This window comes from Artemia sp. Qi Xiang Cuo, chromosome 8 (assembly GCF_049724085.1).
Source record: "Artemia sp. Qi Xiang Cuo chromosome 8, ASM4972408v1, whole genome shotgun sequence".
Taxonomy (NCBI): Eukaryota; Metazoa; Arthropoda; class Branchiopoda; order Anostraca; family Artemiidae; genus Artemia; species Artemia sp. Qi Xiang Cuo.
In genome coordinates, this window is record NC_142801.1 from 57,396,946 (window position 1) to 57,424,749 (window position 27,804).

A 27,804-nucleotide genomic window follows, 5' to 3' on the forward strand; every position below is an offset into this window, starting at 1 on the left:
TCAATACCTTTCAAACCCTGTCAAGACTCGCTGGAGATGAGGAAAGTGACGACGGTAGAAGCATCGAAGAGAAGCTAGACGGCAAGAGCCTCGGGAAGCTGCTGTTGAGTGAGGTCAGGAAGTCAAATCTGGATTTGTCAAAGTGCGTTGGTCAAGGATACGACAAAGCTGCTAGCATGGCAAGCTTGACAAATGGTGCTGCTGCTGAAGTTAAACGCCAGTGTGAACTGGCAGATTACTTCCACTGTGTGAGCCATGCCACAAATCTCTCATGTTCAAAGATAGTTTCAGTTCCCATTCTGCGCAATGCCCAAGACGTTGTTCGAGACACAATTTCTCACTTCAGATCAAGTGCCAAGAGAACAAGACTTCTAAAAAAGCATCTTATCGCGGACAAAGCTAAAACAGAGACACTCGTCAGTCTTTGTACCACGAGATTTGTAGAGAGACACGAAGCAATCAGCAGGTTTTGGGACTCCCTTCCGTCGATCGTTTCTGCTCTGCAGGAGATGGAAGGATGGCACGATCGAGAGGCAAGTAGCAGAGCTTATGCATTACGATCCTGCATTGAAAAATCAGATACACTCGTAGGACTGGTTTGCCTGAATTCGTTTTCGTCGATCATGAAACCTTTGGCCGAGTCACTACAACAGAAGGATGGTGACCTCGTGAGAGCCTTGTCCCTCATTAGCAGCGTGAAGGCAATGCTGGAAGATATGCTATCACATGCCGAAACCAAATTCAGACTGCTTTACGAAGATCTTCTGAAAATGGCCGAAAAGATTGATGCTACCATCAAGGTAACGCAGCCACGCATAGCTTCACGTTCTACATACCGGGCAGGGGTACCCAAGATGGATCCAGAAAGTCATTATAGGATGGCGGCATTTATTCCAGCCCTGGACGCCATGCTGCTTGATTTTACGGAGCGGTTCAGCTGCCATTTTACGAATGCTGCAAAACTTTCAGCTTTGATCCCGGCTGTGGTTAATGGCAAACGCTGGGAGGACGTTCAGCCAGGGTACGAAAAGTACAAGGAGCTGCTCGTGGGTACGGAGATAGACGTTAAAACCGAGTTCGAGATTTGGAACAAGTATTGGTCTAAGGAAACCGTGCAAAAACCGAAAACAGCTATTTCAGCGCTGAACAGTTGTCAGGAAAATGTATTTCCCAACATCTTCGCATTGTTGACAATTCTCGCGACGCTTCCTGTGTCAACCTGTGAAGCAGAACGAATGTTTTCAAAGGTTGACAGGACATGTTCATCAATACGAAGCATGATGACTGAAGAGAGGTTGGAGGCTCTACTACTCATGCAGACTTACAGAGACGAACTGCCGAAAACAGACGATGCTATCGATATGTTCGCTCTCAGAAAAGCTCGCCGATTGAGTTTAGTTGTGTAGTGTGGTACTGTTTTTATTTTCTTTTGCTACGTTTTACCTTTATGAGCATATTTGGCAGTGTTTTCATATAAATAAAGAGCTATCAAATTAGTCCTGTATAATCAGTTTTTGGCGCCCTGTGTCCGGCGCGGCCCCCCCCAAGATTTTCCTCTAGATCCGCCGGTGGTTTCATGGGAGCAGAGACAGAAGATCCTGGCCCCACCGGTTACAACTTTGCTTGACAAAGTCGACGTATTTTAATGTCGGAAACTTTTTAAATGGCTGATTCAGACCGGCGAAAGCTGGCCAGATGGCAAGCTTTCTAGTCTAAGTTTAGTAGCTGTATTTGGAGCTATTACAATATTTAAAAAAAAACTAAATCAGGCAAGAGTTAACTAGGAACATTGAGACTTTTAATCTGTTTTCAAGATTTGTTTTAATTCTGATTTCTATTTCAAACTAGCTGTGCCTCCAGAAAAGAGTTTGGTTCCAATTTAGAACCAATTATTTGGCTTTAAGATATAGACATCGAAGTTCGATAGAGGATTTGGACTTGATCGTGAAAATGATAGACTTTCAATGTGCAGTGCTGGGCACACTTCATAGCTGAGTTTCAGGTGTTATCTAGTTTCACAACAATATTTTTAAATACTCGGCATTTTGCAGATATCTTCATTTCTTTACATTTATGCAGCTTAACAAAATTATTATGGTTTCGTCCAACCTACTTAAAAACAAAATATATAAATACAAATTAAACATACTTCTTGGATGTCAATGATGATATTTATTTTATTATCAGATAATTGTCCTTTCCCCTTTCATACAAAATCGCTTTTCCCCTTTTTTCCGCCGCTCTTTAAATGACTTGATTTTTTAAAGCCTTATATCAGTTGAAACACATTGGCTAATTGCATACAATTTCGACCGTAAACTAACGTAGTCTAAAATAGTGTAATTTACTTAATTAACGCAAGTTTGCGTTAATTAAACTTGCTCCTAACGCAAGTTTATCGGATCAACCTATTTTGCGCCCTCCCCTAAAATAGATCCTGGATCCGCCCACGGTCCTTTAGAGACATCTTTACTCCACCGAGAAATTGTTTAAGCGTTTAATTGTACTCAAATGGTAAAAAAAAAATACCTATACGATACTTTTTAAAGGTACTGACGACACGTCCACATCCAAGACACATAACAAATTTAAATATCATTAATCTTAATTGAAAAAAATACTATTACTACCACTACTAATAACCTACCGCAGCACCAAGCCACCTGAGGCCAACACAGCTTTGCAAGCTTCCCCTCCATCCCAATCTATTCAAAGCCTCCCTCTTTACACCCTCCCAGGAGGTTCAAATTTCCCTTAAATCTTTCCTTATGAAATCCTGCCAACCTCGACCTACTTTTTGTTTGGCAGTAGACGATAGGTCAACAAGGACAACCTTTGACAATCTGTAATCCTTTATCCTCAGAACATTCCCTAGCCATCTCAACCTTTCTCTCGTTATAGCCCTAGAAAGCAGAATTGGACCGAATTTTTCGTAGCGCTTACTGTTTGAGATACGGCCAGTCAGTTGGGTACCCAAAAAAATCCGCAGGCAATTTTTTTGGAAAATATCTACTAAATCCTCCTCTGTTTTTCGGAGCGCCCACGCTTCAGAGTTTCTTCAACTGCGGAAAAACACCCTGGGCCTTGGCTATTCTACTCTTAACGTCTTCACTGCACCCACCGTCTTTACTAATACTACTACGTAGATATGTGAAGCTCTCCACTTGATCGATCTTCTCGTTACCCAACATCACTTTTTCACCTTAGCTTAAGACCTTCACTTACTTTAAAGAAAATAGGGAAAAAACACTTTTCCTAATCCGTTTCTATATAATTAATAGTAAATACTTTTACCTTTTAATTTTCCTTGCAAAGATATCGATCATTAGTCATTATTTATTCCCTACTATATCTAATATAGTAGTTACACGTTATCTAACGTACAAAGTTGCACGTTATTTTTCATACGACTAACATTATGGCATATTTTCTCCAGCTGAATATCCATCATCATCTGCATTATCATACATATGGATTTTATTATCATACAGTCTTTTATTATCATACATATAGATTTTGTTTTGCTAATAAATTTACTCAAATATTGCAGGATAGAATATAACGTGAATTTAGACTTATAATATTTTAAAAGACTTCTCAGATATTAAAAAAAAGGATATTAAAATATAAATTTTCTGCATGACCGTGTTTTGTTTTTATTTGATTTTTTCTCCTAAAGATGAAAGCTATGAAAGCAGAAACTTCGAAAAGATTTTCGCAATACATTAAATATTGATAAAAATAAAGATATGCATTTACCACTGTGAAATTTTGATATCCAGACTCTAAAAAAATATCTTTATAATTGTGATGTTATTACCACCCCCTCCCCCCTCCCCCAATTGCCTCATATTATAGCTGTGTTTTCCAATGTACAGTTTGCCTGAAACAATTGTTCATATACAGTGTGTTAAAGAATATTGGCAAAACTAAAATAGGCTCTTTGGTACCCGGGTTGAGAAACTTTGGATCAAAAGTTGAGCTGCTTGCTAATTTCGGTATCAAAGAAAATAAAACTTATCTAAAACAGGGATGCTGATTATAATTTGTTTGCTCAAAAAAATAAATAAAGCAACACAGATCAGGGACGTAGGCAAAAAGGAAATATCGAGGCGGGGTTTCGAGGCCCCACCTTGATATTCACAATACACTTAAATTTTTGGGCACTTCTTATTCAAGTTGTTAAATAAAATTAGCTTTTCTTATTACTGGCATCCTCCCCTCAGAAAATATGTTATTATCCCCTCAGAAAGAAATTACCGCGTACGTGCCTGATGTAGGTGTCAGGGTAGTATCTTCATATGTACAGGATACAGTTGGATGATTGCTTGCTGAAACAGTTAAGCTAAGGAAACAGAAGTCAACTGTTTAAAGGGAAGAAAACAGGGGATAGTACCAGAATCATTAAAACGGTATCCCGACTTTAAGATGGCTTTGGGTCCCAAAATTGACAAGCTACAACCCCGATTTTAGGTCCAAAACAACCTGAAAACACTGACCCAGTTACTGTCGTTCCATTTTAGTGAGAGCCCAAGTATTTTGAATAACGAGATGGTGAAATTAGCTTATACAAAAATGTTATTATTCGATCACCTTCTTGTTGTTTTAATTTTTTTATATATCTTTTATGTATAATTTTTATATATATTTTTATATATAATTATTTAAATATTTGTTATTAAATACGAATTAATCACGCATAATAGGCTAAAATGATAACAACCTAAAGAATCCATTTGAAGACAAATCAAACGAAAAAGATGAAAGCAGCAAAATTGGGTCTTTATTTCTTACTATTTTCCATTAAAAAGAATAAAACCTCTTCCCTCCCACAAAATCCTTTCAGATTTCTAATTTTAGGTAAGTATTCTTTCCCTCAGCCCCCTGCTTGTCTATTTTTTCCCTTTGTTTCCTCATGTGATTTATTATTATCTTCTAAACAACAGTTATCGTTCGATTCTGTTTTTTTTTATAATTTTTTTTTCTTCAAAGAATTCCAATATAGGCTAAACGAACTAAATTACGAATGAATCAAGCATAATGGGCAAGAACAATACGGACAAAAAGTAGAAAACAAAATCTTTGAAATAAGAAATCAAACGAAACAGACGAATGTTGCAATAATTAGTGGTTTTTTTTCTTTATTTTTTTCCAGACTTTGGCAATTCCCGAATCTCAGAAAGTGCGGGTTTTTTCTCATTGTTTAAATTGACTACAATAACTTTTCTAAGCAGGGTGTACTCAGGAGAGAGAGAGAGAGAGAGAGAGAGAGAGAGAGAGAGAGAGAGAGAGAGAGAGAGAGAGAGAGAGAGAGAGAGAGAGAGAGAGAGAGAGAGAGAGAGAGAGAGAGAGGGAGAGAGAGAGAGAGAGAGAGAGAGAGAGAGAGAGAGAGAGAGAGAGAGAGAGAGAGAGAGAGAGAGAATGCAAGAGAGAGAGAGGGTGGTACCATATCCGTACACCCCCCCCGACATATTTTTTTCGACTCCTAAAAATACATAAAACATGGTTGGAAAAATGCAGATAAGAACACCATTTCTCCTAAAAATCTTTAAATACTACTCTGACTCGTGAATTGGTTTTAAAAATGCATTTAAAAAGTCCCTTAACCCCCCCCCCCCCGAAAAACTTCTGGTTCTTTATTTTTGTTAAATATTTACTCCAACAGATGAAAAACAATAGACATAGTTTATGCTAACAAAGATTTTTTTTTCAATGTTTATTGAGTAAAAAAGCAGATAAAGAACAAAAGCTCTCCCGTCCCTACCTACGGACCCCCGCCCTAAAAACCCGTCATAAATTACTGTTTTTTTCAGGTAACACGCTTTTCAAACCCTTTCACTGCTGTTTGTTCACCTATCCGTTTCCTTCTGTCATTAGTTATTTAGAGTTTTTCGAAGTATATATGGACGATGAGACAGTGAAACTGGCTCGTAAAAAATTAGTTAATACTAAATTACGTTTTTTTTTCTTTTGGGTATTAATCTTTATTCTTCAGTAAGTTTTGATGCAAATAATCCAACTACGAGTTAAACAACTGTAAAATCAATGGCTAAAGTGATAAAAAAAAGAGGTAAAGAATACGGCATTGGACTTTACAGTCCCCACCGGCGGTGCTGGTCTCTGTTTGTTCGCCCTTCAGCCAGGAAGTGCAATGGGGGGTTGAGGGCCAACCATCCTGTGCTTTCACACACCCTTCCTGTTTACCTTCCCCAGATTTCTCCAGGCACCCATTTAGAGCTGGGTCGACTCTGGCGGAGTTTACAGAGTCACACCACTGACCCTTGTCTCAAACCTAATAATTTGATACACTAGGATTCGAACCCTCGCCCTCTCGGACAAAGAATCCTAAATCCAACGACCCAGCCCACTAAAGTGATAACAACTAAAAATTTCATTTTAAAGAAAAACCAAAAGAAAAGATGCAAGGAGTTATTTTGGGTCCTTTTTTTCTGTATAAAGGTCCTTATTTACTATTCATTTTTTCTCCTAAAGATAGTTTACTTTCTGCTGAAAATAGTTTACTTTCGAAGAGTTTCTTTAATGTTTAATGAATAAAAAGAAAAGTTGAAGAGCCTCTAGAAGAGAATAAGATATAGATAAATAGAAAAATAGATAAAGAGCAAAATCGCTAGAAGACAAGAAGATAAAAATAAAGATGAAAATGGATAAAGAACAAAACTTCTAAAAGAGAAGAAGATAAAGATTAAAACGATAAAGAAGAAAATGGATAAAGAACAAAACCTCTAGAAGAAATGAAGATAAATATAAAGAAGATAAAGAAGAAAACGGATAAAGAACAAGGCCTCTAGAAGGAAAGAAGATAAAGATAAAGAAGAAAATAGATAAAGAAAAAACCTCGAGAAGAAAAGAAGATAAAGATGGAGAAAAAAATAGATAAAGAACAAAACTCCTTTTAAGAAATGAAGATAAAGAAGATAAAGAAGAAAATAGATAAAAAACAAAACTTCTAGAAGAAAAGAAAATAAAAAGACGAGATGGATGTGCTTGTTTTCTATTGCATAAAAAATTAAATCTTGGTGGAGTGTTCGACACTGCTGAACGTAAGAACACTTCAGCATTTTTTAGCGACGGACGATGTTGGGATTTAATCAGTTTTAAAGCAGAGAAAGTAACTTCACATAAATATGTTGAATGGCAGAAGAACATTTAACGCAATACCAGTGACTGTGAGAAGTTCAGTTCTAGTTCTGATCCAGAATTCAGTCAAGGGTTTTTTTTGGAGATTGTAGTTTTAAGTTTGAGTCACTTAAAAGCTCAACAAATTCCTCTTGAACTTTAAGTGACAGGTGATAATCTCATCCATGACAGGTGATTTATCGTCAGATAAATCTCACTTAAGCCAAGTCAAAACGGTTTTTGAATCCTAGCTACCCTTTTAAAATCAACACTTAATATAAAATGTGTACGGAAATGTGTTTCTAGCGCTTTTAAGTGATCTACAATAGTTTTTACAATATAAGTTACACAATGATTTCTCTCGATTATAAAATTGTCGACACCAGAAAACATTTCGAACGAACTTCCTACTTTTTTCAAATGTTAATCTTTTAAATAAAACTTATCATTCAAAGTAAAATATCGCAATTGTTTCCTTGAAGAGACAAGTTTAGATGGTCTAATTTTGCAAAGCTCTCTGACAAATAACACAGCTTGAATAGCCATAAGTCATTTTGAAAAAAAACAACAAACAAACAAACAGCCAATTCACATTTTCGCTCGGTAATAAAAAATTTTGATATCGTCCTTTAATAGAAATAATCTTCTCAAACTTTGCTCTCTTAACAACCATCTTACTTCTACATTTAATAAAAAAAAAAGTTGTGTAGTTGGGATCTGAACCGGGTCCTTACAGAGATTTAAAAATAAGCGTCTATTAAGGGCATGTCGCTTAATGTATATTAGTTAGAATCTAACAGTAATAAGTAAAAAGCAACCTACAGTATTGCGAATCACGGTCAAGGCCGCCATAAACCCAAAGAAACCCCTCATGAGCAGAGAAAAAATTTTCCCCTTACATTTATGTAAATATAGAGTGCTCAAGGATTGGAAAAATGCAAAGATTAGACAGAAATAATCAGAAAGTATAGCCTAAAACCATTAAGGAAACAGTATTTCAATTTTAGTTACCTTTTTCTTCCATTTGGTAGACCTAATCTTTATTTCGATTTTTTGTAAGATAGTAGATAAAGAAAAAGCCAAATCACTGTCATGGTCTGGACCCAAATTTAGTAAACTCGTTTGAATCGTAACCAGTTCATCTCTCAACTTCAAGAGCATCGGCGACACTGCTTTAACCTAGATAAAAAGATAAAAAGACTAAGCAAGATCAAGAGAATTATAAAGGCAATAAAAAACAAACGAAGAAACAGCCTGTCCACTTTTTTCTGAATTTTGACTTGAAAGAATTTCGTAAATTATATTTTTTTTTCGGTATATTTATACCTTCGGCATTCACCATATAAACAATACAGCAGAGGGGTGAACTATAAACTGAAGTATTAACGAGGATACACAACCAAAAAACTCTTATATAACGTTTCGCGACTCAATTCTTAGCTATAGAATATTTGACCTATAAAAAAAAGAAACAGATAATATGAATTATTAACTCCAATCGTAGTTTACAATTAAGAGTTCAATGGGGACGTCATGATAAGCTTCTGCATTGAGATATGAAGCTACTGTTATTTTTGTTCTCCTTCTTCCTTTTATTCAACCCAAAACACGTGTTTGCTGTTTGCGTTTTAACAGATGCCGCAAATCTATTTGATGAGAATAACTCTGGTCTTGCTTTATCCACTACATCTGAGCTATTTTGCATAAAATAGGCCTATTCAAGTCTGTGAACTTTGGGCTAATGTACTCAAAATATCATTTCTTTAGCGTTGATTCATTTTCAACGAAAATTGTCACTGACAACACTGTTTCAATAACACCACCATATGAATTTTGTTTTTAAGTGCTTACTAGGGGAGTAGTCCAAAGCCTTGCACAATCCGTTCTTTTACTGTTTGTAGAGTGAATTCATTTCAGCTCAGTTCTCTCATAGTTTTTTTGTACCATGCAGTGATAAACACTAATAGGGAGTAGGCACTGTGAGATCACAGCATTGGCGCCCACATGGGGAGGGGGGGGGGCAAAGGGGGGCTCCAGCCCCACCCTGGCTGAATGATGCTGCTTTTTATTTATATTTTTGTTTTCAGATTTACAGCACTGGAGGTGCCAATTAGACCAGCTAAGCCCCCTTCTAAAATTCAGTTTATGGACGCCAACATATCACAGTCAGTTTATACTAAGGGGATATTGACAACTAAGGTTTCGTAAACTTCAGCAGAGAGAATTCCGAAGTTTCTGTATTAGAGATACAAGGAGGTATTTTTCTCCATATTTAACTTCCACAAAGTTGTACATACCTTAAACCCCTCCCTCTAATAAGACTGCCAATACAGGGCCCTTATTTTCAATATATTAGGTATCTAGCAGAGGTCTAGATATTCCAACATAGGAATTAAGAGAGTTAAGGGAAATCCAATACCAACATTTGTTTGACTGTTTTCTCTTATACACTCCAAAGCCAAAATCCTAGGCAGAGTATGGTATTGCACTAATTGAAAAACAGAACCAATTATAAAGTAGTGAACATAAAGAACTACAGCAGGCTTCTCAATTTTCATAATACACCAGCCCAGGCAACCTAGCCAATAATACTACAGAAATGCTTCTTCCAGGATTTATACGCTTAAGGCTAAGTTTCTTCATGACAGTCGGAAAAATTCAAATCGTTACGAAAAAAAAACCGAAGTGCATGAGAAACTTCAAAAAAAAAAAGTAAAATCAAGCATCTTGGAGCAAATGCAGCTGTGTACACACCTACTCTGCAGCTGTGTAAAAAAAGAATTGACGGCTACAAATCCTCCATTGTTAGAAAGTTAAATACTCAATTTATTTAAAATCAAATTCTTATTTTATTTTAATAAAATGAACATACAATTTAAAAAGGACTAGTGCGAATGATATTTACTATTTAGATATTGTCTTACATACTAATCTTGGTAATAATAAAAGAAGGTCGGAACGATGTGCTGCACTAAGCGGAAATCGAGTCACCAGCAGTAAACTTCCTATTTTCGCGCATACTACACCCCGGTTAGGTACAAAACAGGTTAATTCACTAAATAAAATCATTCATTCATTTACACTAGCGTAGGAATGCAAGTGATAATTGCTGCTTAGACAATTCTTTTCATCTCCTCCTTGGCTAATATTTTTTCTCTTTTTAAAGAGAAGTTAGTCCTTGTGGCAATACGGGCACTTGATCAGGATGTTGTTCTCTTTGAGGGGAATGTCTCTCCAGAAATAACACTACAAGCGAGTTGTATAAAGATAGAGAATACAATACCAATACAATGAAAAACACATCAAAATAACGGTTCTTCATAGAGGGGGGAAGGGCCCAGTCCCTGAATGTAAGTCTGCTTCTGTGTCAGATTTCGTAGAGGAATGCTATAGAGCAAACCTAAGAAAAAAAAAATCATTCTCCACTTAAAGAAGCCTTTGGTTCACCAGCCTTAAGAAAAATTTGAGGAAAAATTCAACATAAATCTACAAAAACTATTTTTTTTGGAAATTTAGCCATAGTTTTAAACTCCCTATGGTTTTAACCCAGTACACTCCAGTTTCAAGGTGATTCCTCATCGAAAGTATTACTTTTAGATAAAATACTAAAGGATCTTCAACATTTATTTTCTTTTTTTAAGTGAGATTTATTTCCAAGAAAATTTTTAATTTTGATCTCCGCGAGATCTTTTTAATCTTCAAAAAGTTGACATTTAGAACTTTTCGGCCAAATTTAGGGGTTTTGGCTGCTACACAATTTTCATTGTTTCCTTCTTTTTTAGTTAAGATTTCTGATGGAAAGCTGAATTTAAAAATGCAATCGAATTCAACTAATACTTTACCAGCCACTTTTCTTGAGCATCTTCTTCTGATTTTTTTTTTCGTCTAGAAAGCTGAGACTTAACCCAAAATCCTAAAACAAAATTGTGGGTACTCAAAATAAAAAAGCCTGTCGATATTTTTGGATTTAGAATAGAAGATGCATTGACAAAGTTTCCCCAGCAACCAAAAACCATTTAAAACCCGAAACGCCAAAATCACACAAAAAAAATCCTGGGAACTGAAAGATTAACATTCTATTTTCTGATTCTGTGTTTATAGTTCTTTAAGGAAGCTAAAAATAAAATTTAGTTTCAGTCTAGCCTATTTAATTTTTTTGCACATTTCAAAACGAGTAGCATCTGCTTTTCTTGGCGGCAGAGGCATTTGGAAAATTAACATTATAATAATGAACATTTAAGAAAACAAAACTTTCAGCCAGGTTTCTTTTTTTCAATGTCTTCTTCTTCTTCTAGTAGCGGAAGGCACAACAGGTCCAGGAAGTTGCTAAAAGTGAACACATTCTCCCTTTATCTCCAATATTCATCAGTTCTTATAAAATTCATGGCTTTCCCAATACACTGCTCCCACTGTCAAACCTTGAATGCTGTAATTTTCATCTCTTCCTAAATCAAATTATGCGATGGGAAACAATGGTTTCCAGAAAATTGGAAATTTCAGCTCTTTCAGTTCAAGTTCTTTGAAATATATCACCTAGCTTAATATGATTTTGGAAAGAAACAAGAATTATGAAGCGTGGAAAAAAGAAACAGAATATATATATATATATATATATATATATATATATATATATATATATATATATATATATATATATATATATATATATATATATATATATATATATATATATATATATATATATATATATATATATATATATATATATATATATATATATATATATATATATATATATATATATATATATATATATATGTATATGCATATATATATATGCATATACATATACATATATATATATATATATATATATATATATATATATATATATATATATATATATATATATATATATATATATATATATATATATATATATATATATATATATATATGTATATATATATGCATATATATATATATATATATATATATATATATATATATATATATATATATATATATATATATATATATATATATATATATATATATATGTGTGTGTGTGTATATATAAATATATATACTACTACTACTATTACTAGCTACACACAAATCTATTCAAAGCCTCCCTTTTTACGTCCTCCCAAAAAGTTCCATTTCCATTAAATCCTTCCTTACGACCTCTTCTTACCCCTTTCGGGACCGTCGTCTCTTCCAAAATCAAATTATGTGAGGGGAAACAAAATTTTCTTGAAAATCGGAAATTTCAGCTCTTTTAGCTCTTATTCTTTATTTGGCCTTAGATGGTTCTCCCCTTCTTAAAGCCACGTTGTTCTTCTCTTAAAACTTTATCTATAGAATCTCTAAGTATACAAAGTATCCTAATACTAAACAATTTGCTTCCTACAGAAACCAAGCTAATGCCTTTATAATTATCACACTCGCTCTTATCACCTTTATTGTAGAAGGGTTTAACTCAAATTTTCCTAAAATAGCTAAGTATTTCCTCCTTTTCTAAAACCATATTCGTAATCATCAGTAATTTATCTCTAACTACACACCCAGAATATTTAAGAAACTGATTTACCATACCATCAGCACTTGGGGTCTTATTATTTTTTCATCCTTTTAGTACTGTTTCTAATTCTTTCTCACAAGATAAATCTTTCTTCACTTCCAAAGTGTCGCAAACTTTTTCACTCTTTTCTGTATCATTTCCTATAGCTTTATCATGACTCAACAGATTCTCAAAATGTTCTGCCCATCTCTCTTTAAATCTTTGCTTATCACTAATTGTGGTCTGGTTCCTATACTCAACTGGGACAAGTTCAGACTGATTATTCTATCTTTATTCTATAAATTTTACAGAATGTTTTTCTATTTTGTACTAAAAATTCACGAAATAATTGACAATTTTAAGAACCATACAGAATTAAAGGCCTATAGTGACCCAATTACTAATGTGAGTTTAGTCAGACAACTTGATCCGACTAATTATAATAACTTGCTGCTTCAGTCAATATCAAAATAATCTTAACTTAGAAGCCAGCTTAACTTTCCATAGGAAACTTATCACTGAACCCTTTTTTGCTGAAACAGCTTGTAACTAATAGCCCAATTTGATAATCACAAACAGGGGGGGGGGGGGGGGCTACCAGCTTTCTTGTATGTTTACTTATGTGTTTGAGATATAGCAAATTTTGAGCACATTCTAGGCTGAGGTTTGTCACATTCCCTTCTGAATGAATTATTTTGTCTTTATTAGTCAAAAAAATTGTTTTTCATTTTGGGGCATTAATCCTTATTGTCATTAATTAAAAAAACACAAGTTTTTCGACTGAAAGTAAGCAGCAACAATAAAACTTAAAAGAACAGAAATTATTCCATATATGAAAGGGGCTGCCCCTAGTCCCCGAAGCCACGCCACGCCGAAGTGACGGCGGCGAATGTGTGATTGAGTACAGGTGGCGGCGCGCCGCCAGGCACGCCGAAATTTTTTTTGCGGCGCGCCACCGATTTTAGACCGACGGCGCGCCACGGCGCGCTGATTTTTCTAATTAAAAATAATAATTAAAAAATTCCACTTCACCAAGCACGTTCAACCTCGATTTTAGTAAGGATTTTTAAATGGTTGGCTAAAAAACATACAAGAACAATGTGACAAAACAGGAATTTTTTGGGCCGTGCGGAAAGTGTTTATGTTCACCGTCGATCAGACCAAGTAGAATTCTCATTTTTAGCCACTAGATCAAGGGAAACCTATGTTGTGTTTATGTTTAAGATCGCATTGTTCCTATAAAATCCCGTGTTTAGTCATTTCCTTCTTGTTAATGATTTGGGCTAATGTGTGTATAACTTTCAAAGTTTGAAGTTCAAATACCTCCTTTTCATCAAATAAATACCAAAAGGAAGTGAAAAAAAAAAAAAATAACAACATCGAAAAAAACACTGTATAAAAATCAGAAAATTTAGCTTAACAACACCGACACTTGTAAAAAAGCGTGTAAATCGCTTCAGGTGCACTTTAAGTAACAAAATTGAGATTTTTTACTGTGCCTGGAGTAATACATATGCTTTCCGATACTATCAGTCCTTTTGTGTTCAAATGTCGTGGAGCTTTGGTACCTTTGGATGGAACAACCCGAACTAGATAAGCACAAGCGGCCCCTCGCGGGATCTGATACTAGTATTGGACCTTGGGGTCCCACAGAATGCTGCAAATGGGCTTCTTCTTTGTATCTGCTGGAATAAGTTGTTTTATAAGGGAGAACAAACCTGCACCTTCACAATAGGGCTCCTGCGCCCTACACTACAGAGGAACTAAACTGCACCTTTACCCTCTTTTCTTATCAACACGGAATAACCCTCCGAAATTCTTTTCTGAAAGAAGTGGTCAATATATAACGTTTCAAGTCAAAGTTTAAGGCTACTTCAACTTCAGTGTGCTCTGCTAACTGTGCAAAAAAATGCAATTCGTTTCTATAGATATATTTCTATTCAAGCTCTAGATATTCTAATAAGCGGAAAACTACCGCAAATCAGCATTGATAAATTAATAAAACCCGAAACGAACAAAAAATCGCAATATATAACTGAGTCAAACTCAAAAAAAGCAGAAATTAACAGAAGTTGGGTTCAAAACCCCCATTCCTTCACATGGTCAGAAAATAATTTTAACTTTACTGAAAAAACATAAATGTTTTCACTTTTATAACTTTAATAAATCAAACAATGTTAACATTTTGATTACTAAGTATCAGTATATGTATATTAAACTAAACATGCATCTTCATTTTTTGTTTTTTATTTGATGTGAAACTTATATCCTGACATTGGGAAGGCATAGGGGTTTTCAGCACAAAGAATATTCATTTGTAATCATTTTGATTTTGAGTCGATTGTTCATTTTTTTTTTGGTGCATTTTAGGCGTCATGTCTTTATTGATGCTCATTTGCATTAGTTTTAATATAGTTAGATTATTTGACTTTAATTTTGCTCATTTTTGGTTTAATGAAGTTCTTTACTTTTCTTTGAAAGAACTTATTTTATGGAAACAGTTTTTTTAGTTAATTTCTGTTCGTTTTATATTGACATAGTCTTTTCAGGGAAAAAGAAAATCATACTTTAAATCTTTTCGTTTTTTAAGAATTTATAGTTTGGCCTGCTATTTGTATGCTGGAAAACAATTTTCAGCAAAATTTAACAACATAGACCCTTATAAAAATCTGGACACAAATAATAGTGTTTAATTTAGTTTCATACCTCCTCTAGTTGACCTGAAATGGAAAACTTGATAACATTCGCAAAAAAATTTGTTTACTTTCTTTGATAGCTTGGATACACTTACGCTATTTTGATTTGGTCAAATTTTAAGAGCAGAAGAATCCCTGAAAGTTTGAACATAATACCCTCAGTCGTTCTTGGGATATTGCTGAGATGCCTTATTGGGAATTAGCATAAACACAGTGCATTTTGATTTAATCTTAAGGCAACATTTACTTTTTACACATAAAGGCAAATGGGAGGGTGGGCGTGGGAGGGGGATTAGTTTCCCTCCAATAACTTTCGACTATTAAAAAGGACATCGGCCCTTTCTATTTTCAATCGAATGAGCCCTTTTCGAAGTTCCTACGACAACTCCTTCGATACGAAGTACCCTGGTCTAAACAACAACAAAAAAATGATACATTATACCCCATCGATCTCTACTATAAAAATGTCAAGCCTTCCAATCACTTTCGATTATTAAAAAGGCACTAGGCTTTTAGATTTCCAATCTAATGAGCCCTTTTTGAGTTTCTAAGACAAAGCTTCCTATAAACACCATATATGCCCCCAGGGCATAAATTACAACCCCTACCCTAAGGGCTGTGAGGGTGGTTGTCATCCTCTAAGACATAATTTCAAGAAATTTCAACTATGTTAAACAAAATGACTATCTCAAAATTTTGATTGGATGTGTTTCGAGAAATGGTGGACTTGGACGGGGTGATAGTTGCCTTCCCATCGTTTTCGACGATTAAAAAGGGCACAAGCCACTCCAATCTCCAATTGAATGAGCCCTTTTCGAAGTTTCTACGACAACTTCTTCGATATGAAGTGCCCTGGTCTAAAGAAAAAATAAGAAATAATACATTGTGCCAACATCGTTCTTATATACCTCCAGGGCATAACTACAAAACCCTTGCCTTAAGGGTTGTGGGGGAGTAACCTCCTCAAAAAACATATTCTCTCTCTGAAAATCAGATACTCTGAACAAAATGGCTATCTCAAAATTTTGATTGGATGTGTTTGGGGAAAGGGTGGGCGTGGAAGGGGTGTTAGCTGCCTTCCAATCACTTTCGACTATTAAAAAGGGCAATAGTTATTCCAATTTCAAATCTAATACGCCCTTTTTTAATTTTCTACGACAACTTCGACACGAATTGCCCTGGTATGAAAAAAAAAAAAAAAAAAATACATTGTGCCAAAATTGTTATTTAATTAGACAGATCGATTGCGCTGCCTATGATAACATTCTGAATTGCCTAATGCTCTTTTACCTACCTCTTTTCATCCGAAAAATCAGAAAGAAAAATGAACAGAATTTTAATGTGGAAGGTAGAATTTATGTTTCAAGAAAAATTTCTTCTTCTCCTTCCTATGAACCGATATACATGGCGAGCCCAAGATGACAGTATTTATTTTTAAAAACAGATTAGCCGGGATGACGATTGAAGCCCGGAGGCCGATAGCGATAACCAAAAAAGAGAAAAAAACACGGCGGCGTACTAGTGACGCCGCCACCGATAGAATCTGCGGCGGCGTCAGCGCGCTGATGCAAGTTCGGCGGCGCGCCGCCGTTTTTTTTCGCCGATTTTCGGCGCAGCGTCGGGGTCTAGCTGCCCCATCCTCAACACCCCACTCTTTACGCTAAAGTTTTTTTTATTGTTTTAAAAAGTACAGTTGTGATAGAGTCAAAGCATAAAGAGCGAGGCGTTGAAGAGGAGACATCCCCTTTCATATACAGAATAATTTCTGTTCGTTTTAATTTTTAATGCAGGTTCGAATTTGGCTTACCATACATGAAAAATTGAAGAAAAATTTGCATATTGATTTTGGCAGACGGCCACCATGTTTTAGCAGCCGTTATTAAAAACATTAGGACAAAGAGTCAAACTTTAGCATAAAGAGCAAGATATTGAGAAGGAGGCCACCCTTCACATATAGAATAATTTATGTTCGTTTTGAGTTTTAATGTTGCTCATTACTTTCAGTTAAAACAGTTTTTTTTTTTTTAATTTCTGACCATTCAAAATCAGGCTCATTCTCTATAAAATTTACCCCCCTCATGGAAAACTCCAAGTGGAAATTTCATCCAATGTAAAGTGCCCTCTGTTCATTTCCCTCCAGACAGTACAATCCTCACTGAAAACCCCTCCCTGTAAAATTGCTGACAGACAATTCAGCCTGAAAAATTCTCCTTAGCATTCTTTCATTTGATAAAGATTTTAATCTCTAATTGGTTTCACAATCACTCCAGAAATGCCCCCATCCATGGAAATTATTTCCCAGAAATCAAACTACACAGAAATCAAAACACGCAGAAAATAGCCCCTGGATATTTACCTGTAACACCTTCACATGTAAAATTTGGCAGATAATGTAAGACGACTAAAAAGAGTTTTGTATAGTAATTCTGTCAATTCCCCCCCAGTGTAACATTCCCCGTGGAAAATTCACCCCCTCCCCATGGAAGATTCTCCCAATAGAAAACCACACCAAGAAAAAATTTCTCCCCTCCCCAAAAAATGTATGTATACTTCATAATAACAAATACTATGTGTACACAATGAGCCAATTTCATAGCTTACAGACCTCTCCCCATGGACTGTGGGGAGTCATTTTACACCTACAGAAACAATTTATTTGATCTTTCAACTATACTGAACAAATTGACTATTGCAAAATTTTAATTAGATAACTTTAGGAAAAAAGGGCCTGGGAGGGGGGCCAGTTGCCCTCCAATCTTTTTGGTGTCCTAAAAAAGGGCACTAGAACTTATAATTTATGTTCAAATGTACCCTCTCACAAGCAAGGTGTTGAGGAGGGGGGCAATCCCTTTCATATATGTAATAATTTCGGTTTGTTTTAGGTTTTAATGTTGCTCCTTACTTTCAGTTCAAAAAACTTATTTGTTTGTTTTTTTTGTTTAATTTCTGATCGTTTTTTAAATAATGCAAGGAAATCTGGCACCACCTCCATGGAAAAAATCCCCCTCCCACTGAAACGTTCTCTAGACAATTCAATCCTGGTGGAAATTTACCCCTGACAATTATCCTTAACAGCTCTATGCATAAAATTGAGACTGAAAAGAGAAAGCAAGAAATATGAAAAAAAATTTCCATGGAGAAATCCCTCTCCCCACTAAAATTTTCTCTAGACAATTCAATCCCAGTGAAAATTTACCCCTGACAATTACCCTTAACAGCTCCACGCAGAAAATTGAGACTGAAAAGAGAAAGCAAGACATACAAAAAGAATTTTGTTTAAGGAATTCTAGCAAATTCACCCCAGTGTATAATTTCTCACAAGTTCACCCCCTGGAGACTTTTCTCCCCATGGAATACCCCCAGCAGAAAATTCCCCCCCCCCAATACTAATATGTATACATACTTCCCAATAGCAAATACTATGCATAAACAATGGCCAAATTTTTTAACTTAAAGACCTTTCTCCTGGGGCTGTGGGGGGAGGGGGGTGGGGTTACATCCAAAGGCGTAATTATGGGCCTTTCAATTATGATGAACAAAATGCCTATCTCAAAATTTTGATCTAACAATTTTGGGAAAAATGGACGGGGGGAGAGGGCCTAGTTGCCCTCCAATCTGCTTGGTCACTTAAAAGGGCTCTAGAGCTTTTAATTTCCGTTGGAATAAGCCCTTTCACAAAATTCTAGGACCACTGGGTCAAATAATCACCCCTTGAAAAAAAAAGAAAGAAAAAAAAAACATTAAACACACATCCATGATCTTTCTTCTGGCAAAAAAATAAAAAATTCCACGTTTTTGCAGATAGGAGCTTGAAACTTCTATAACAGGGTTTCTGATGTGCTGAAACTGATGATATGATTTTCATTAAGATTCTAGGACTTTTCCCCCTCTTTTTTAAAAATCAAGCAAACTTTCTCAGGCTTGTAGAAAGTAATGGGTAAGACTAAACTTAAGGAAACTTATATATTTGAAACAGCATAATAAGCCAATGCTCTTGATATATCTATTTGTATAAAAATTCTGTTATTTAGAGTTTTGGTTGGTATTGAGCTGGATTGCTCCTTACTTACAGTTTGTTATCAGAAACTGTTTAATAGATTTAAAATTTGCATCTTCTCCTTATTGGGGCAAATGAAGTTTGAAGTTTTCCGTTCTTTGTCCACTGGCTATTCTCTCCTTCAATTATCTGCTTGTGTTCAAGGTCATATGTTCAAATGTCCAAGAGTAAACAATTGACCTTAAAATTTTAGCTTGATTGAATTGCTCTTTTTCTACCTTACATAAATCAGCCATAGCTGTTTTTTTAATATCATTTCTTTTTCTTTGTGTTCATGCATATAGGCTAGAGATGGTAAACATTCTCCTTTTATAAGAAAAGGATCTAGAATCCCAAACGGGCTCTTTTTGGCTTTCAACAGTGCATCTTCACATTCATAATACACATAATAAATTCATAAAACATTGTAGACTACATAATATGTAATGGAGCATTCAAATACACTTCATGACACAAATTACAAGTTGATTGGCTTGTAGAAAATGCAAGTACTCTAGCTACCTGTTCCCAGCAATTTAAGGCCTATAGGCTGGCTGGTGCCAGCCTATCTTCCTGATTGCTCTAGCTCTCTTCTACACAGGGTAACAATACACAAAATCAAAACATTTTTTTTCTTGAAGAACAAAACAGTAGACAAATACTAAGTCATCAATCAACCTCCATAGATGAGGTCATCAACATCAGAGCCCACCTAAACTTTTTTTAAAATATTGATTGCCTGTCTGTAAAATGCTTTCTCAATGGAAGTTGGTAAAGGTGCATCCACAATCAGGTTAATATCTGGTGGAAATTTACACTTTTTAGCTAGGGCATACAGTTTATAATTTCCAGGAGTTCTTGTCATGCATTTGAAGATGTGAACTTGCCATATGAATATTCATTTCAAACAGAATTTATTATTTTAGTGCCTTTTAATTGTTTTTGAGACAAATTTCAATCAATTGAGCTAAATAGTTAAGAATTTACAACTCAATATAACGATTGCACTAAAGGCCCTGACCAACAGACTCTACATCTGACAGTTAATTACTGATTATAGTGTTGCACAAGTAGTTGCTTTTCTCATAATACAGGATATATATATATATATATATATATATATATATATATATATATATATATATATATATATATATATATATATATATATATATATATATATATATATATATATATATATATATATATATATATATATATATATACATATATATATATATATATATATATATATATATATATATATATATATATATATATATATATATATATATATATATATATATATATATATATATATATATATATATATATATTCAGTTACCCTTTCATCATTACTTTGAAAGGGTCTTTATTTTATTTTCATTGTATATTTTGAGGTTTGGTTTTTATATTGTCCTTTGGACTTTTATCTGCATTTTTTTTTATTATTCTGCACTGAGGATGGTTGAGAGGATATCTCAACCAAAATATTTGCATAATGTTTACTTCTGTTTTTCACTGGCTGTTATTGTCCTCCTTTGCTCTCTTCTTTACAATTTTTTGTTTTGTCATGATTAGCCAGTGTGGTCTAAGAAAGTATTTATAAAAAATAGTATACCATAATATACCATAGGCTAATTTTGTTTTATAGCCTAGAGTCAAAGGAAATGAGAGTAAAATAGAAAGTGACGTTTTTAGTTATCAAAAGCTAAAACATGTCCTCTAGTCTATATAAACTTCTAAGATTCAGAAATAGGGACGAAACTGAAATGTACACTTAAAACATCTTCTTGGGGCAAAATATGGGCTGTTGACCCATTTCTGGGTAATACTAGAGAACAATGGCTCATTTGAAGGATCATAGGACTCTTTTAATTTGTGCTGTAGATGTGTCCGCGGCGTTCGATTCGGTAATTCATTCAAAGTTAATTTTGAACCTGCTGCACCAAGGTGTGAACCCACATGTAGCGGCCGTCCTATGGCACTGGTATTCGAGTAGCCTTATCCGTGTTAAGTTGAGTAGTGAACTCCTGTCGAAACCGATTAAGCTTCACCGGGGACTGCGTCAAGGGTCGGTTTTAAGCCCTGTACTCTTCAATTCACTAACCTCGTCGGTAACAAAAAAGATTAACGGTGGTTTTAACACTGAATGTATGGATGTGAGCCTACTGTGCTACGCAGACGACATATTACTGGTGAGCACATCGCTTTGTAACCTTCAAGCTAATATCGATCTCCTAAGTCGAGGTTATACTAATATTGGTCTGGTTATTAACCCTGCTAAAACAGAATTTCTTGTATTTGAACCCCCGCGTGCGCCGTCTGAAGTTGCCCGTCGCGAGGCTACCCGTGTTACCGTTGCAGGGCAAGTAGTATTTCCAAGCCGCAAGTTGAAGTACCTAGGTATCACATATGGAAGCGACCTCAGAAGCTCGCGTGCTCTTTTTGTTGACCAGGTTCTGTCGGGTTTTCGGTCTGGGTATGCTAGACTTGCAGCCCTGAAGTTTAAATTTAATAAGCATATCCTTGCTAGGTTGTATCGTGCCGTCGCTCTTCCCTTTGCTCACTACATCTCACCCGTTTGGCATTGGCTATCGAATTCGGATATGTTGCGAATCCGTTCAGGCTTTTGCAAATATTTAAAGTTTCTGCTTGGTCTGCCACTTTACCTCCGTAACACTGGTCTGCTAGAAAAGTATCATATACCTGATCCTGTTGAGTTCATGCCGAATTTTGAAAAACAAGCTCTCGTGAAACACAGGGCACTATTATTTGATTTCCCAGCGACTTTCTTGCTTGATAGTTGAAGTGTGATTTGTTTGTATTTAGTAGATTATTATGTTCGGTTGATTTGTTTTCGTCTTTATTTTCTCTTTTCTTTTGTTTTGCTCCGCTTCTTCATGCTTCTTTTTTATAGCGGGTTTGTAATAAATTATTATTATTATTATTATAGGCAGTGTGCTAGCGCTGCCTAAGTAAAGAATGATGTGGCCACAATATGTGTTTTTTTTTTCTCTGACAGGCACTTCGTATTGAAGGAGTTGTCATAGAAACTTCGAAAAGGGCTCGTTCGATTGGAAATTGTGGTGGCTAGTGCCTTTTTTAATAGTCATAAATGATTGGAGGGCAACTAGCCCCCCCCCCACGCCCATCATTCCCCAAACACATCCAATCAAAATTTCGAGACAGCCATTTTGTTCAGCATAGTTGATTTCCAGATAAAAATGTGCTTTTGAGGAGGACACTCCCCCACAACCCTCAGGGCAAGGGTTTTAAGTTATGCCCTGGGGGCATATAAGGTTTTTATATAAGGCGTTGTAGTAGAAACTTCAAAAAAGGCTCATTAGATTGGAAATTCAAAGGGCTAGTGCCTTTTTTAATAGTCGAAAGTGATTGGAGGGCAACTAGCCCCCCCCCGCCCATTATTTCCCCAAACACATCCAATCAAAATTTTGAGATAGCCATTTTGTTCAGCGTAGTTGATTTCCAGAGAGAAAATATGTTTTTGAGGAGGACACTCCCCCACTACCCTCAGGGCAAGGGTTTTAAGTTATGCCCTGGGGGCATATAAGGTTTTTATAGAAGACGTTGTTGTAGAAACTTCAAAAAGGCTCATTCGATTGGAAATTGAAAGGGCTAGTGCCCTTTTTAATAGTCGAAAGTGATTGGAGGGGAACTAGCCACCGCATGCCCATCATTTCCCCAAACACATCCAATCAAAATTTTGAGAGCCATTTTGTTCAGAATAGTTGATTCCCAGATAGAAAATATGTTTTTGAGGAGGACACTCCTCCACAATCCTTGGGGCAAGAATTTTAAGTTATGCCCTGAGGGCACATAAGAACAATGTTGGCACAATGTACTATGTATTATTTTTTTTCCTTTAGAGCAGAGCACTTCATATGGAAGGGGTTGTTGTAGAAACTTCAAAAGGGGCTCATTCAATTGGAAATTGAGTTCTAGTGCCCTTTTTAATAGTCGAAAGTGATTGGAGGGCAGCTAACCCCCCCCCCTGCCCATCATTCCCCAAAACACATCCAATCAAAATTTTGAGATAGCCATTTTGTTCGGCATAGTTGATTTCCAGATAGAAAATATGTTTTTAAAACATATTTGAAACACTATTAAAAAGGACTAGTGCCTTTTTTAATAGTTGAAAGTGATTGGATAGTGACTAACACCCCTCTCACGCCTACCATTTTCCCAAACACATCCAATCAAAATTTTGAGATATCCATTTTGTTCAACATTGTGTAAAGTTCTGGAAATTAGGTCTTTTAGGATGATAACCCCCTCAGAGCCCTCAATGCAAGAGTTGTAAGTTATGCCTTGGGGCATTTAAGGTTTATATAGAAAGTTGTTGTATATGATTTATAGAATAGATTTTAGTCTTCCTCAAATCCAATTTTTATTTACAAGATATTCTACCTATTCATGAGGTAGAAACTTTGCGAATCGCTGGCTGGATGCTGGTCTTCTTCATAATTCATCAAGAGAAGTAGAAATCAGGTAAAAACGAAATGGCTGTGGAATTTCAGAATCCTTGCAGAATAGTTGAAATATCTAAGAGCTATGTTTTTCTAACCGAATTAAAAATCAAAATTAGTAGGCTATTATTTTTATTCCTTGAAATTTATTGAATACAAAACTTCGAATACTGTATCACAAAATTAATCATTTATCTTTGAATATTAGTGCATAAAAAAAACTCCTTCAGGCAAACTTCAGAAGTATATTAGAACTGCGGGATGTGGCTATAGTTATTGTGAATGAAAATCAATTTATCCACTCTGTGTTGTGTTTGTGTGTCTATGTCATTGTCAGTTAGTTAGTAGTGAAAATTTTTCTCCAGCATACAAATAGCAGGCCAAACTATAAATTCTTAAAAAAAAACAAAAAGATTCATAGTATTATTTTTTTTTCTCTGAAAAGACTACATCAATATAAAACAAACAGAAATAAATTGAAAAAACTTTTTCCAAAAAATAAGTTTTTCAAAGAAAAGTAAAGAACCCCATTAAACCAAAAACAAGCAAAAATATAATCAAATAATCTACCAAGCATGAAACTACCACAAATCAGCATCAATAAATAAATAAAACCCAAAAGGAACAGAAATTACAACAAATAACCAAGTCAAACTCAAAATGAGCAGAAGTTAACACAAGTTGGGCTCAAAACCCCTATGCCTTCCCAAGGTCAGAAAAAAATTTGCACTTTACTGAAAAAATACAAATTAATTGTATTGTCTGTTTAATATACATGTACTGATATTTACTAATCAAAATGTTAATATTATTTGATTTATTAAAGTTATAAAAGTAAAAACATTTATATTTTATTTTTTGTTTAATGGAGTTCTTTACTTTTCTTTGAAAAATTTATTTTGTGGAAAAAATTTCTTTCAATTAATAATATAAAAAGAGTAGTAGGCTAGCCTACCACTTGGTTTCCTGATCAATACATCTTCAAAATATAATATTTGGTACTCTAGAAATTCTTCCTATCCTTCTCTACCCTCAACAATGAAACCATAGGGCAAAATACCTCTTTTTGGGAAAGACCACTTTTCTTTGGCATTCCAGAAAAATATAGATGGGTTGCTTGGACCACCCCTATTTTACTACAGAATGATGCAATGTGTAACAATCTTCAACAATAAAAGCTGTCCCACAAACCTACATCAAATTCAAGGCTGTATCCAGGAGGGATGGGGGCTTGAACCCCCTTCCCTCCAAAATGTTTGTCTGACTTGTAAAAATGTAACCAAAATGAATACAAACAAATTTCTGATGCATTTTATAAAGTTTTTTTTGTACTCCCCCCCCCCAAAAAAAAATTGTATTTTTGCATATTTGTATTGGGAATGCAATGCATACAACTAGTAACAAGAGTCCTGCCTTCTTGGTGAAATTTGTACCAATAATTTGTCAGCATAAATTAAGAATGTGATCTCTGTTGTGACAAGAAATTGAAAATAAAATAAAATATATTTAATATTTGTAATTTATAGAATAAATATAAAGCAATAAAAGTTACATTTTTAGAATCAGAAGAAAGTCAGCTTTCTGTTAATATGTGAATAAAACTGAAACACTGAAAGGATACACATATCAAAATAGAATAACTGGTATTTCTAAAAAGAGGACCTTGAAGGTAAGTCAATAAACTAAAAATTTCAAATGTTTTATCTTAAACAATTTTAATAATAATCATATTGATGCATAGCTTAAAACTCTTAGCTATTCATTGTCATATACAACTCTACTCAATTCCTCTTTGGTAACAAGGTGTGAGGGTTTTAGTTTTGTATACTTTTGCTCAATTGGATACTGTTCTTTTATACCCTATATAGCCTTATATAATTGCCTATATTTTTTGTTGTCTTTCCATGCTTGGTGCAGTCTATAGTAGTTCTTTGTCAACAGATATTTGTAGCCTTATCTTGCTAACAGCATTATTTTATTGCAAAAGAATTGAGATCAGTTAGATAAATATGTTATTAAAAAAAAGTAGATAAAAATGGAAAAAAACATATATATATGAATAAGAGAAACATGCTTCATAGGCTATTATAAACTAAGTATTCCATTAGTAACCTAGTGTTTTCTTTTAATGTTGTATAGCCTAATGACAAGGATTAGAACTGGGACCCATCAGAGAGGTAGGCCACTAAGGTAAAATTCTACTTTAGCTACTTCTGGCTATCTTGGAAAGGAGTTTGGTTAGGAAAATGAAATTTTCAGGGATAGATCTACAGGCTAAAGTATGTCCTGGGAAGGTATTTGAAGTAGCTACCTCCACTTCTTCTCCCTTTGCAAGCCACTGACCTTCGATGATCTTTAAAATATATGTGTTATAAAACTAAAAGCTTGTAAAATAGATCTTCTGCTTAAAATGAAGCCAAGCTAAATGATTCCCAGCTTCACAACATTGATCTATCATAATGTACAGAGTTTTAAAGATACACAAATACATTTCATAAATTTGGAAAATTAACATTGATATGGCTTAAAATACTACTCAAATAACAGGAATTGCATTTTCAGAACTAAAGCCAGAGAAAAAGAATCTTGTAACAGGAAATTAAGGTAAAATTTTGTTTTGTCAAAATTTCAATAGGTATTCACCTGTCATGTAGGCAAATTTCAGGATCCTCTAGAGGGAGAAGGAGCGGAGATAAGTACTTCAAAATACCTTCCCAGGACATATTTTAGCCTGCAGACCCATCCCTAAAAGTTTCAGTTTCCTAACCTCACCCCTTTCCAATATAGGTAAAAGTAACTAAAGTAGAATTTTACCGGCCACTAATTCCTAGGGTTTGTGGCACTCAAGAAAAACTATTATAGTGTCCCCTTCCCTCCTTACTTAAATATAAATAAAGCTGAATCATAGTAAAAAATTTGATCAATGTGAGCAATCCCCCAGTCACAGCACCCAGGACAACTTGCCCTCCCCCTGAACAGCTCTGGGTAGGGCACATTGGTAGAGTAGTAATTAGGCCTCGCATCATGCCTAGCCTAGGCCTATATTTGAAAGCACCTGCTGGGGAAGCAAATAATAGTGCTCTTTTTTTTCATTCATTCATTCAAGTCAACTACTTTCAAAAGAAAACAAATATTACCATTATTTTTTCAATTTTTTTTAAACTTATGAGTTGCTTAATGAGGATTATTCATAGCCTTTTTCTACCAGTATCACGATTTTTAATTTCAAAAATAACGCCTTATTGAACGGCGCCTTTTCCCATAGTCTAGGGCTGGGCAGGCACACGTAGCTGATTTCGGGAACTGATTTCCAAATCAGCGCTGATTTTAAAAGAAATCGGCGTCTATTTGAGCTTGAAAAATTTTCTAGTTTTCGGCGCCGATTTACAAAATCAGCGCCGATTTTCATCATGATCATCACAAAATCAGAGATACAAATAAATAGTCAGCCAGAGATGTCTGTGCTAGAAAGACCCCGCTACTGAGCTGAGAACTAAACTGAGAACTAAGCTGCGATCACTCATGCAACCAAAAATAAACTCCAGTTGACTATTTGTGTCCATGATTTCCTGTTTTGAAAATCTGGCGCAATAAATTTTTCGCTATCGATTGTCCACTGATGCTGAAATCGGTTCCCGAAATCAGCTACGTCTGCCGAGTCCTTTAAACCCTCTAAGATCTTAGGTTTTCAAACCAAACCGTGTTTAGTGTGGGAGTTTTACTCATTTATGCATTAAAATCTCTTATAGCATATAGTTTAAAGCTATTTTTCCATTTGTGCTTTTCAGGTGAAGTTGGCCGTCGGAAACGATAACGAATCAAAGCAAATGTTGAAGAGTTGAGACTAGAGTCTCTTTAGTTGGATAAACCATGGGCGCCGGCAAGGGGTCATGCTCCCCTAGAAATTTGGGATTATAAAGT

The 27,804-nt window shown here is 35.1% G+C and overlaps 1 protein-coding gene across 2 annotated transcripts in view; it reads right to left on the reverse strand.

Moving 5' to 3' along the window:
* The window catches only part of LOC148949602 (uncharacterized), a 102,086-nt gene extending 74,977 nt beyond the window's left edge, over positions 1 to 27,109 (reverse strand). Inside the window, exons 1-2 of one of the 2 annotated variants that reach the window (XM_089093034.1) lie at positions 27,021 to 27,109; positions 8,149 to 8,316 (exon numbers count right to left, since the gene is read on the reverse strand). In XM_089093034.1, the coding sequence (XP_088949160.1) occupies positions 8,149 to 8,316; positions 27,021 to 27,023 (171 nt within the window). In that variant the 5' untranslated portion in view covers positions 27,024 to 27,109. Of the gene's footprint in view, positions 1 to 8,148; positions 8,317 to 27,020 lie in introns of those variants that run through there. The other variant, XM_089093035.1, reaches the window with a different exon arrangement.
* Positions 27,110 to 27,804: the final 695 nt, after the last annotated feature.